Genomic DNA, 14,472 nt, shown 5'->3' on the forward strand with positions numbered 1-14,472 from the left:
GCCCTACTTTCTCATTTATTAAGAGGATAACACCTACATTGAATTGAAAAACTTCTACTTTCTCACTTTAAAGATTTTCATTAAAGTGCATTGAATTCCAATTTGCTTATTACTTTAGTGCACCGCAAAATCCATGCTAGTTTATCCTATATTGCGAGCCAAATTCCTTCTAGGATTGGTAGCATTGAACTCTTCTCTCATCTATTCTTGAAGTGTGTGTAAACTTAAAGATAGTGTGAAGGTCCATTAGAACCTAGGAATCCAAGTGTAAGAAGGTTAAAGACTTCAGTCTTAAAGTCTTGGAGATAAAGTAACCTTCACTTAATTAAGAGCTTGAGGAGAGTAGACGTAGGCGGATTACCGAACTATTATAAAAGATTTTGTATCTTCTGTCTCTCTCCCTCTCTCTTAATTTTTCCATTATCTTACTTAACTCTACTTGTTTCTTTCTTTTTTCTTAAACATATTTGAAAATTTTAAACACCTAGTTTAACCTCCTCCCCTCCCTTGGGTGATTTACCTAATTTAATTAGCTATCTTTCACAAAGTTTAACTCATTCCTTTAAAGAACCTTATATATGGGTTTTATCAAAGTGTAAATAGTTTTCTCATACGAGTCCATCTGTGTAAGTTAACTCATTTTTTAATGTCCTTCTTTAGTTAGATTCTAGAGATTATTGCAATATTTATCTTTTTTCTTGTCACAATAGGAACCATATATGGGATATCTTTCTCTAAGATGGCTAGTATTTGTAGGAAAGGAATGGATACCACTTTACCCTTTATTATGAAGTCTAACAAAGCACTATCTAGTTGTCATACCTACGAACAATGATCATATTAACCTTCTTACTCCATTATTCAATGTGTAACTCTACCCTTCAAACTATAAGGGTGTTTTTCTTCTTAGTTAACAACCTTGAGCCATCTAGTTTTCTATTCATCTTTAGCCTTAATTGTTTTGCCCTTCTATTGAAACCAAGTTGTGAGTAGAATGTTCATTATGGCACCCATGGCTTATCATTGATGATCGTCCCCTCAAACATCAACCTTTTGTTCTAAGGTGTCTTAGGAACTCCTTTCACCTTACGGAGTTCAAATGGTTAAAGATATTTTACTTGTACTTCCTATTTTTTTACACTATTAAGGCAGGACCTTTCTTTTAGGACATTCCCTACCCTAATAAGGACCATCACATGGTCAGTGTTTATCCTTGTGCATGGACTTTACATTTTTGTCTCTACCTTTGCCCTACTTGTTCATAAGGATTTTATTAGTGCCTTCTTTGGGGTTTTAAGGCCTTTTTTCTTATTTCTTCGTTCTCTTTTCCCTTACCTATATCACAACCATCATTATCTTTAACTTTGGAGATTCACCTCTCCTATAGTTTACTAAGAATTCAACCGCCATGTTATCACAACTCTTACTTTGCAAGTTATCCATGAAGTCAAAGTAAAGTTCTTTCTTTGTCGTATTTAGGCTCTCTAATATGAATATGGAAAACTCTTTCACATAACCATGAACGTACCTAGTATGCTTCAATCTTTACATGCATTTTGAGCTAAATAGTTCGACCCCATTCTCTAGATAGAATTACTTCTTGATTTGTCTTTTGAAATCATCTAAAGTGTCTATGATGCACATACCTCTATGCCACCATATAGTAATTTTTTTATTCTTGGGAAAATTCATTCAATCCCTATATCTCAAATAGGTGCTTGCATCTATATATCAAAGGCACAATAAGAACTAATGTGTCTTTTAAAACTTATTCTAAAGTGAGAAACACATAAAGATCATACCTCAAATTTGGATATTCTTAAATGTTTTTCCCAATCAATGAATAACAATCTTGAAAACCTAGAAATCTTCAACCTGATAGTTATTCCTTAGATCTTAGCAATGGAGAAAGGTGGATTTCTCTCCAGAGAGATGAAGGTTAGAGTTTTCTCTATGTGTGTGTGGAAAACAATAGTGAGTCATAGTGACTAACCCTAATCCATAAGAGGGTTTTATAAACCTCCTTATGGGCTCAAGTGACTAGAGCTCATCTTCTGCTTAGGTCACTTAATTTAGTCCATTAGATTCTAATTAATTAATTAACCTTATTGGGCTCCAACTAATTAATTAGTTCAATCCAAAAAGACAATTCATAAGTTCTTTTGTAATTTTGCATTTTTATCAAACACTTTTTTGCACACATGTGAATAAAACCCAAATATCCCTTAAAATAACATACCACCAAGGAGAGTAAGCTCTAGTAAGTACTACTAAGACCTATAGGAAATACTAGCCCTCTTAGAATATAATTATGAAGTTTACTCATTATCTCACTACAAAGAGTCAACTACATTCTAGCATCTTATGAAATTAAATTGAGAAATAAATTGATTAAATTCAATAAATTTCTTAAGTTTGTGACAAATTGATTAAATTCAATAAATTTCTTAAGTTTGTGACCTATCAACCACTGCATGCAAAATCTTCATGAACTAGTATTTGTAATCTAATAAGATGGAATTTATCAACCTCTTAAGATCAATGTTTTAAAAACTGGACCGGTCATTGAACCGAAAAAGTTACCAGTTCACAGTTCACTGGTCGGACCGGAGGTAGAACCGATTGAACCGATGACGTCATAAATATATATATTTATATATTATTAAAATTTTAAAAAAAATATAATATTATTTTTTATATTTTTATTAATCAATTAAATATAATTTAAAATAAAATAATTAAAATTAGATTTTTTTTAATGATGAACCTTAACAAATTCAAAGAGTATCATAGTCTAAGGTAGCATACATTCAACTCAAGCCACGGTTTTGATTTAATAAAAATTATGATGAATTATTAATAATTAATAATTATTTATATGAAGGAATTCTCTCGCTCGAGGCATCAAGAAGCCCTTTCTATTTTTTGAAGTTGCCCTCCCTTCCAGGCGACACAATCCCTAAAAGGTAAAAAAGCCCTACTTTCCTCTACCACTCTCAATCCTCGCAGTTACTAATCTAATCATGTTTTTGTTTTTTTTCTTTGCAACCCCTGTTTGATTCCCAAGAAAACCCATCCCCCATTTGATTTCCGAGAAAATTCATCCTCGTTTGATTTCCAAGAAAATCCATGCAAAAACCCCAAGGAAAACCAACAAAATTGCTTTTTTTTTTTTTTTGCTCCTTGTGTTTTCTGGATCTGTTCTAAGGGTCTCTTTGCTTTTATGCGAATGGATTTAAATTTCACGAACCCTAACTCCACGATTTTTGAGAAATATCACCAAAATTTTTCGATATTTCAAACACTGTCGGCAACAATGGGAACAACCGCGGGGGATGGGGGGTTGAGTGACCGGCAACGGGGCTTTGCAGCATTTTGGGGAAGGGCTTTCCAATGCTTGGGGGCTGCTGCCAGTGGGACGACACTCCAATGACCAGCGACAATGGGAACAACTGTGCGAATGCTGGGAGGAAAAAAAAATTGAGTCGGACGATTCGAAGGGAACCGACTGGTTCGTCCGGTTCAGCGGTCCAATCACCGGTCCGTCCGGTTTGATTCCGACTCAACCTCTTTGCTGGCCAAATGGTCGGACCGAACTGAAATGGTGATCGGTCAACGGTTGGACCGGTCGGTCCAGTCCGATATTTAAAACATTGCTTAAGATTAACTCTATTATCTATGAGTCTCAAATGCTCTTATTATGTGACCAATTGACCTACTCTTATTCATTAAGAGTATAAGTCAAATTTCACTAAAGAAATTACTATGATATCATAGATTTCATAATTTCAAACCCTTAGGATCACCCAAGGGGACACATTATCTCAATTCCATGAGATATCATGGTGCTTATACTGATAATATTTATTGTTACTGTTAGAAAAATTAGGTTAATCTAACCTAAGGTAATCACCCTAGAAGGGGGAGTGAATAGGGTAATGGTCTCTTTTTGAAAATTTAAATTATGTAAATACAAAAGACAATTATATATAAATAAATAATAAATAATATAAAAATAATTGCATATAAAGTAAGTAAGAAAGAAAGAGATAATGCAAACACAAGATTTTTATAGTGGTTCGGCGCAACCCGGCCTATGTCCACTCTTCTCTAATTTTAATCTTAAACTTGAGGTTTCACTAATTCAAGTCTTCTAACCTAAGCCTTCAAGAAATACAATTGGATTATGATTCCAATCAACCCTCTTAGACTTTTAGCTCCAAGCACCAATTACAATCTCCAAGAGATACCTCACTCTTGAACAACCCCTCAAGTGATACCCCACACTTGAAACTCCCTAAGTGATACCTCACACTTAGAATTTTCTTCTCAAAGATTTATAAATGAAGATAGGAAATATTCTCAGAAAATCCTAGTACAAAACTTTGGGCTCATATGTACAAGAAAAACTAGGATTGAATGGTGCACTAAAGATATGTAAGTTTTAGAACAATAGTGCACTCATAAACACTCTCCCAAGGCTAAAATATATTCAAGAAATGTTTAGGAAGGTTAAACTCGTGAAACAATGAAGATTGATACATTTTTATAGAGGAAAAACGTCAAATTAGCTATTAGGGATTCGATCGATTGAGCTGGAGGTCGACCGGTTGACTAGCCATTAGCATTTAATACTTGATAGGTGACCGTTGGACCTCAACTGCTCCTTGACCAGACCTTAACCGGTTGAGGTTCAACCTTGATTGATTGAACAAGCGTTCTACAAGAGAGAGAGTTTTTACACCATTCGACCAATTGAGCTGAACTGGTCAACCGGTTCCTCATCCAGTTCAACCAATTGAACCGTTTTTTGCTCAACAACCATTCTTTTCAACTTAAAACCTTTTAAACAAGTTTGAAAAACATTTGACAAAAGGTTTTAGTTGAAACATGAAATCATCCGATTTTAAAGGATTCAAAACAAAATTACTTTTGGATGATTTTGGTACATAAATTAATAATGTAATGCATGAAAAACCTAGTGCATCAACAATCTTATAAAGAGATCTTATGAAGCTTAGGTCTTGAAAAACACTTTTCTTTGAGGTCTTCTTATTCTTATTAATTTCTCTTTGGCTTAATTTTGTCTTTGTGATTGTCACTTTGGAAATCGTCTTGTCTAATCACACTTGAAATACAATCATTAGCTCCAAACCTTATTTTGTTATCATCAAATCTAAGATTAACCAAATTTTGGTTTCACAATCTCCTTTTTTTTTATGATGACAAAACTAAGGTTGCTAAAAAAACTCCCCCTCAATATATGCTCATTTGAATTTAAAAAATATTCAAGTTTAAAAACTTCAAAGAGTATATTAAGGATACTCAAAATGATATAATCAAATATAAATAACATAAAGAGCAATTTAGCAACTGGCAAGATATTATTATTAAATATGATACAAGCAATTATGACCAATAATGCACATAACATCAATATGGATAGGATTGCTAAAACAATATTAGCATTTCTTCTCAAGTTAGCAACCTATCATTGCTTCTCCCCCTTTTTGTCATCAATAAAAAGTTTCAATAAATTATATAAAGCAAATCACATAATATCAAAAGTTTAAAATAAACAATAAGCATAATACAATTTCTCATGGAAATGAATCTCTCACTTTTTCATTTGAAAACATTTTCCAAATAAAAGATTGTTCAACCTTAGAGTATTCCCCATTTAAAGCATGATTTGGAAAAATATATGGGAGAACATATGTATTTAAAAGGAGATATAACATCCATTGAATAACACTATTAGAGCATATGATCATATGATTATTCGATTTTACCTAGGTATATTTAAAAAAATCTTCTTTTTTAATCCAAACCTTGGTTTAACAAATTATAGAAGTTTTATCAATGTGATACCAAATGTTATATTATAAAAAAAAATTATACCAAGTGTTAGCAAAATGATATTGTAAATTAAGCTTTAGAAGAGATACCATTACCAATATTATCAATGCATCCTTTCCAAGGTAAACATATCTTTCTTCTTCTTGCATGGATTCTTACAAAACAAATTAAGTAACCTTTGGCACTCATATCTTTTTGGGTCTTAGAGGGTTCGTCTTTCTTTTATTTGGAATCCAAAATAATTTAGGGTTTTGAAGAACATAAGGAGATTTTCTTAAAATACAATTATCACTAATGTGACCTCATTTTCCACAAAGATTGCAAATAGTTGAAGGTGAAAAAACTAGTGGCTTCCTTTACAAAATAATTCTTAAAATATTTTTTATTTTCGAAAGGTTTGTAGGCTAGCCCATTTTTATCAAAAATGCACTTTTGACTTACCAAAATCATATCAAAAGTTTTTTTAACCATTCGAGAACTTTTGTAGAGAGGATATTAACCATTCAATTTTCTTTTTCAACTCCTCATTTTCCTTTTCAAAAAAAAAAATGTCTTCTCAATATTTTCAAATTTTTCCTTAAGCTCATTGAATTCATTTTGAAGACAAGAAATCTTTTTCTTTAAGAGAGACTTTTGAACCTAAGATTTTCAAGATCAAAATATAATTCTTGAAATGAATCTTGAAACTCATTATAGTTAGAATTAGAAGTTACTTAATCTTCATGTTCCTCCAAAGCCATGAAGCACATGTTGGCATCCTCATTTGTGCATTCTTCTTCCATGGAGTCTTCATCACTTTTACTTTCACTCCATGTTGCCATCATGGCTTTCTTATTCTTTTTGGAACTTGAAGATTCTTCTCTTGAATGAGATTTTTTTTTTCCTTGATCTTCTCAAGCTTGATGGACTTTATGAATTTCTTAGTAATGAGATCAAGGTCTTCATTTTCACTTTCTTCCTCTTCATCATCATTTGTTAAGGCCTTAAATGTTATACTTTTCTCATTTTATTCAACTATTTGATGATTGTTCAATTTTATCTCATGAGTCATGAGTGACCCAATGAGTTCTTCAAGTGAGAGTTTGGTGAGATCCTTTGCTTCTTAAATAGTCGTCACTTTTGTTTCTCATTTATTTGGTAGAGACCTTAAGATCTTCATGACTTTCTCTACTCCGGTGTAGGTCTTTCCCAAGGCTTCAAGTTCATTCACAATCACCATGAACCTAGAAAACATCTCTACAATAGATTCAAAATCCTTCATATAAAATAATTCATAATCATGCACAAGGATGTTGATTCTAGACACTTTAACTTGGTTGGTTCTTTCATGAGTGATTTCTAATAGTCTCCAAAAAAAAATTAGCCGACTTACATTGTCAAACATAATTAAATTGATTTCTATCAATAGTACAATGTAAGATATAAACGGCTTTGACATTGAATTGAACTTTCTTTTTATCAAGTTCATCTCATTCTTGCTTATGTTTTGGAACCATGACTCCATTTTCTAATTTTGAAGAAATGTGAAGACCGTCTTTAATGACATCCCCTAGATCAAGATTAGTATATTTTAAAAACTAAGTCATTTTTGTTTTCTAATAGGAATAATCGGTTCCCATAAAAAAAAATGGAGGTCTATTGGTTGCAAAACTTTCAATATGAGATGAGCTTGATGGATTAGCCATTTTCTCTTAGATGGATAAGTCTTAAACAAGAGATCTAACTCTGATACCAATTGTTAGAAAAATTAGGTTTAACCAACCTAAGGTAATCACCCTAAAGAGAGGGGAAGAGAGTGAATAGGGTGATGCTTTCTTTTTGCAAATTTAAATTTTGTGAATGCAAGAGATAATTATATGCAAATATATAATAAAACAATATAAAAATAATTGCATATAAAGTAAGAAAGTAAGGAAGAGAGAATGCAAATACAAGATTTTTATAGTGGTTCGGTGCAACTCGACCTACGTCTACTCTCCTTTAGCTTCAATCCTAAACTTAAGGTTCCACTAATTAAAGTCTTCCAACCCAAGCCTTCAAGAAATACAATTGGATTATAGCTCCAATAATCTCTCTTGGACTTGTGGCTCTAAACACCCTTTATAATCTCTAATAGATACCTCACACTTGAACAACCTCTCAAGTGATACCCCACACTTGAGACTCCCTAAGTGATACCTCACACTTAGAATATTCTTCTCAAAGATTTACAAATGAAGATATGAAATATTCTCAGAAAATCCTAGTACAAAACTTTAAGCTCAAATGTATAAGAAAAACTATGATTGAATAGCATACTAAAGATAAGTAAGTTTTAGAACAATGGTGCACTAAAAAACACTCTCTCAATGCTCAAATATATTCAAGAAATGTTTAGGAAGGTTAAACTCTTGAAATAATGAAGAATGAAGCTTTTTTATAAATGAAAAATGTCAAACTAGTCGTCGGGGGTTCGATTGATCGAGCTAAGGGTTGACCGGTTGACTAGCCATTAGCATTTAATACTTGGTAGGTGACCGTTGGACCTCGACCACCTCTTGACTAAACCTCGACTGGTTGAGGTTCAACCTTGACCAATTGAAAAGCATTTTGAAAGAGAAAGAAATTTGCACCTTTTGATCGGTTGAGCTTAACTAGTTGACTAGTTCCTCATCTGGTTCAACCAGTTGAGCCGTTTTTGGCTCAACAAACATTATTTTCAACTTAAAACCTTTTAAACAAGTTTGGAAAACATTGACACAAGGTTTTAGTTGAAAACATGAAATCATCCAATTTTAAATGATTCAAAACAAAATTACTTTTGGATGATTTTGGTGCATAAATTAATAATGTAATGCATGAAAAACCTAGTGCACCAATAACCTTACAAAGAGATCTTATGAAGCTTAGGTCTTGAAAAATACTTCTCTTTAAAGTCTTCTTCTTCTTATTGATTTCTCTTTGACTTGATTTTGTCTTTGTGATTGCTACTTTGGAAATCATCTTGCCTAATCACGGTTGAAATATAATCATTAGTTTCAAACCTTATTTTGTTATCATCAAAACCAAGATTAACCAAACCTTGGTTTCACAGTTACTTACCTTAATTAACAATGACTTAATCCATAAGGAATATATGACATGTTGGGATAAAGTTCTTCAAAGCAAAACATGATGTAACAAATGAGATTTTATTTTCCACTATAATAATCCATGTTTATACTTATTTAGACATTCAAGCTTGCATCAATTACATTGTACATAACTTTGGTACATCAAGAATTGCACAAAAGATTTAAGTCATGTCTTGTAAGATGATAAGTTGTTTACAATGGGTTTGTGGACTTGGGTAATCCATCTAAGGCTATAGGGCATTACCTCATAATTGGAGGGATTACTTGTCTTGGTTATTAGGATAGGTTTCTCATAGTGAATACACCAGTGTGTATGGATACATTAAAAAACACTTACAATAAATCATGACATTGGTTATTGAGTAGTCATGATTTCACCATGCTACTATGCTACATGAACTCATAACTTAAGAAAATATTGAGCTAGTATTGAGGTTTTCATTAGTTTTAACCTATGGGTGAGACCCTAAGATGATTATTTATTTTCTATGGATTAGGTCTCTATTAATTAAGGCGAGTGACAACATGTATTTTCAATATAGGCATCATGATATCTTATAGGATTAAGACAGTGTGTTCCCTTGGATGATCTTAAGGACTTGTGATCATGACATTTATGATGTCGTAATAATTTCTTAAATGGGATTTAATAGATGTCTTTTACGGATTAAAGTGTGTCAGTTGATAATAAAATAAGAGAATTTAAGACTTAAGGATTGTAGAGGTAATCTTAGAAGGTTGATAATTTGTACCTCATTACATTACAGAGATAAGTTCATAGGGAGCCTACCTATAATGGATAATAGGTTACATATCTAAAAATTAATTAAATTGGATTTAATCAATTTTCGTCTCAATGTAATTTCATAGGGTACTAGAATTCAATTAACTATTTTTAATGAAGTATTAAGTTAACTTTAGAATTAGGTTATGGGAGAGTCAATATTTTCCTTTGGGTCCCAATGATCCCTACTTGACCTTACAATCTTTGTTATCACAAAGATTTGAGGTAAATCGAAGATGTAATCATACACGTGCATAAGGGTATGTTGGTAAAAGTGCAAGGTTGCATAAGAACTTATGATTATTTATTTTAAGGTTCTATGGAAAATTAATCATTTATGTGCATAAAAGCATTTTGGTAAAAACATAAAATTGCACAAGAATTAATGATTAATTATTATGGATTTTTTTATGAATTGAACTATAATTAAGACCTAGTAGGTTCAATTAAATGACTCAAGCCAGAGTCGGGGCAAAGTCATTTAAGTCCACAAGAGAAGCTATATAAACCCCATTAGGGTTTAGGATTGGTCAATTCATTCATTTCATTCTTCCAAAAAGAAAGCCTTAACCTCTATCTCTCTCCCTCCCAAGTGTGCAGTCACTTTACACATGTGCTAAGGATTGAAAAGCCGTTAGGTGAAAGATATGTGGGTTTTTAAGATAATTGCATCAATTGGGGTGGGATTTGGGATGAACATCCAAATCCAAAGGTATGTTTTTTGTAGCACCTAGATCTAAGGTTTTTCGTAGTAAAAGATTTTATTATGCTTAGATCAAGATCCCTAGGAAGATTAGATCATGCACCCTTGTGATCCAAGGCCTTGAATAGAGGTATGCCCTGAGTAGTTGTGAATCTCCTTGGCATCTCTTCTACCACTAAAGAAATGCGGGTTAAGTACCTCCACTTTGGGTGCTCCATGCAAAAGAGCCACAAACCCCTACCCCCAATCTACGGGCTTCCGGCAAAATAGTCATATCTTACCTCACCCGTCAAAATTTGGCCTAACTTCAACAATGCTCGTTGGTCTCCGAAATGGTTCAAACAAGCCCGTCAAACACTGCTGAGTTGCTGTGAGGACATCAAGAGCCTTCAAGCCGCTTCAAGGACCTCTAAACCCGTTAAAAGTTGTTCCATGCTCCTCCAAGCACCTTAGAGTTGCTACAAGTTCCTTAAGTACCTCAGAAGTTGATCCATTCACCTCAACATTCAGGAACATTTCTGAGCTACCAAAGACCATTTTTTCCGAAGGTACATGCCCCTCTAGCCAAAAATTAGATCGTTTATTTTTTAATTTATTCTATCATGTCTGTGGCGTGTACAATAATTTTGGATGAGTTTGAGAGAGAATTCTAAAAATAAATGGAGACTGCTACGATGATGAGATTTTTACAAAGGTGAAGAGTCTTGAACGCAATTAAAAGAGATCCCGAAAACAAATAGATTTTTGCTACAATAATGGAGACTCCTGCAAACTTGCTCTTTTGCATTGTCAAGTATTTCTGCTGCTAGAATACCGAGTCCCTAAGCGTAAAATTATTAATAGGGCGGACCCAAAAGGACAAAGAATATAGCATACAATTCAGAGAAAGCTTCAATTTTTAGCCTCTATTTTTCCCGAAAGGCCCAATTGCTGCATTCAGATATCAATAGTAATGGCATTACAAGTTCCTGTTGAAAGTGGCTCCAGATTAATACAGTAAAAAATTGAAAAAAATCCAAATCAATTAAAAGGAGAACCAGAAAAGGGGGCCAAAAAAAAAAAAGAATAATAAACTTATTCTACTGGCGCATCACATCAGACGAATCCAAGGATCATTTACATCATCAGGAATGGCAATTGGACCTCCTTGAAACAAATACTCAATCAATACCTTTTCCGTGTACACAAAACATTTGCTACGGTTCCCACTGGGCTCTCATGCACTTTTTACCAAAACTAAGAAGTGAAGCAAGTGTGATTGACCTTTTCCCTCTCATTATCTTGTTTCAGATTGCATTTCAAACCCCTTTTCAAGTCCTTGACATATAGGAACTCACCCTTCCGCTTTTAGCCAGAAGGTAGACATGATTTTCTACACCCTTTTTTATTTACCAAAAAAATTATAAGTACTCGTATGTCAAATTCATCACAGCAATCACGTACCAGCTTTTCACCACCCATTACCCTTTGGAAACCTAGCTCAAAGAAATTCTCTCTCAGAAATGGACATCCTCTCATTTATGCTTCTTGAACCTTATATTTCCCAGAAATTCCTGCAGCAAACCAGGATTTGATCACCTTATCATGGATTTACATTGCATTCCGTCAAGTACTGTTCATCTAGGTTCAGAAACTTTCTCCAATAATTCCTATACTTTGGAATTCCCAGCTCAAGCCAAGGTTTCATGTTCCCATTATAATGCAAAACTGCAGCCCTTTTTATGGCTTGGGTGTCAAGATGGTAGTTATGACCCAATCCTGAAAAAACCCAAGTATCATCAAGAGCATAAACTAGGTCCTGAAAGGAGAGTAAGCTTGCCCGCAATGCAACATGTCCAAGTGATTCCTCCCCCATGCTCAGCTTCTGTACATGTCAGAAAATGAATGCAAAATGTCAGAAATTTTAATTTCCTTACATCCTTCCCACTACTGTTAAAATGGAAATAGAATGAATACACTCTTGAGAACCAAAATTGATCAGTAAGGGAGAAGCATAAAATCTGAAATGAGAATGAAAACAATGCCCTACATATCTTCATCAATGATTATATTCAGCATAGCCCTATAGACAAACTGACACAGGCCCACAAATTCACCAAAAAATAAACAGGAAAAATAAAATGTCACTTACCTCTTGTACCAACCTTCTGTACAATCCTGTAACGTCTTGTTCCCTCCACCTGACCAGATCAATGATATTCAATCCAGACATCCAAGCACAAGAATGTTCATCAACACCTTTTTCACCCAGATAACTCTTCAGCTCACCCAACCTCACCGTACAGAATTCCACGGCACCATTTACTTTCCCTTCCATGTTGATGCTCCATAAGGCTGATAAGTCTTGCTGGACAACAATATCATCATCTAGAATCACAACTTTTTTCAAATTCTGGAATATTTCGGGGAGAAGATAATGTGAATGAGAAAAAATAGACATGTATTCTGTTCGCATTGATGATGTAGGCAGATTATTAGCACTGCCATAAGAAATACGAAACTCCTGAGGCAATGACAGATCCAATAGAATTGCCTCATCACGGTGATCCAGATTAAGATCTTCGATGTTCAACACTTGAACCATGGCTTGCCTAAATGTGTTTCTGCTGAACCATAGTTTCATGGCAAAGTAATTCTGCCCATCAGTCACAACATGAAAAACCTGATTTCCACTTTCCTGAAAAATTGCAGCAAAATTTATCAGTGTTATTACCGGAACTGATTCAAATTTAACAGTTAAAAGCATGTTCATGAGAGGATTTACAAATCGTACTTCTGTATGCATTACAGTTGAGTTGATGACCACTGTTGATGCAAGTACATTCTTTGAGAATATAACATAATGCTGCAATGTTGGATTCATATATTTCTCATCCTGCTGCACCTCCATATCAAGTGGAGGAGATTTGAAATATTCTACAGTTAGTCTCATAGACAGACAGTGATGACTCTTCGGTGTGGTATGGATGGCCAGTTGGTAGAGGAAAGCACTCTGCTTCATGTGAAAGTCAGCTTCATCCTCAGTCATATCAAGGATTTGTCTTAATTTCTTGTCAACATTATTACAATCCACAGTGATTGATTTAGCTCTGGTTATTGCAACTTCCATTCTTGTTAACTTCTTCCCAATCCTGATGGAACAGGAAAAATTTTCTCAGTGTTCTTGGGCTGATTGAAGAAGAATCTTTCATAAAAGAACCCATAGCACATTGAAACAAACAATGTGTAGTGAAAGTTTGAGCACTCATAAAAAAAAAGCATGAAGCATGAAACATGAAGGACACTTCACAAGCAACAGCCTCTCCATAAATTTGCCATGCCAACTCATATTATATGCAATGGACTAAGACCAAAAAACAGCATATTGTTTTCATTAACTCTCTAAATCGGAGACAAGTATTCCATTTGGATGAGTGAAAAGGTGCCTTTGTAAATTATCATGTTTAATCAAAGGATATCATTGATGATGATACTCACAGCAGCAGCTTGATCAAGGAACTCATTACTAAAAACCAGAATGAGCCAAAAATATACTTCTCCAATATGCCGAAAAAGGTTGTAAAAAATTGACTCATTGCTAATTATAGAAAGAGAGCTAGATCAAGTTCAAGGAAAGGATAGCGGTCTGAAAAAGGCTAACCTCCTTGGTGAATTATGAGGTTATAAGAGTAGAAACAGAAGAATCTCAACAAAAGGAGAATTCCTTCTCTTTTATTAAGTTTAGAATCATATCTTCGGCAAGATAAAAATTGATGAGGTGTGACTCCACAAGGAGAATGAGATCAAGGAAGGGCTTGTAGCTCAAACCTTCCACTTTGTTATCTGATCTGGGGGATTGGAGACCTAGCATCAATGGGATGTCATTCAAATCCTTATGCAATTAGAAGGTTGAAGGTTTAGAGGTGCCTTTCACTAAGGAGCTGTTCAGTGCCTTAGCGGATTTGAATGGGGGATAAAGCTCCAAGCCCTTGTGGTTTCTCTTTGGCCCTCTGGCATTCTATTAGGATTTTGTG

At 34.0% G+C, this 14,472-nt stretch overlaps 1 protein-coding gene across 1 annotated transcript in view; it reads right to left on the minus strand.

Annotated features, from left to right (window-relative positions):
• Positions 1–11,198: 11,198 nt before the first annotated feature.
• LOC117920261 (probable galacturonosyltransferase 7) overlaps positions 11,199–14,472 on the minus strand; it is a 30,560-nt gene continuing 27,286 nt past the window's right edge. Inside the window, exons 7-9 of the mRNA XM_034837693.1 lie at positions 13,233–13,590; positions 12,591–13,136; positions 11,199–12,323 (exon numbers count right to left, since the gene is read on the minus strand). Coding sequence (XP_034693584.1) covers positions 12,042–12,323; positions 12,591–13,136; positions 13,233–13,590 — 1,186 coding nt within the window. The 3' untranslated portion in view covers positions 11,199–12,041. The remainder of the gene's footprint in view (positions 12,324–12,590; positions 13,137–13,232; positions 13,591–14,472) is intronic.

Source organism: Vitis riparia, chromosome 8, assembly GCF_004353265.1.
Source record: "Vitis riparia cultivar Riparia Gloire de Montpellier isolate 1030 chromosome 8, EGFV_Vit.rip_1.0, whole genome shotgun sequence".
Classification (NCBI taxonomy): domain Eukaryota; kingdom Viridiplantae; phylum Streptophyta; class Magnoliopsida; order Vitales; family Vitaceae; genus Vitis; species Vitis riparia.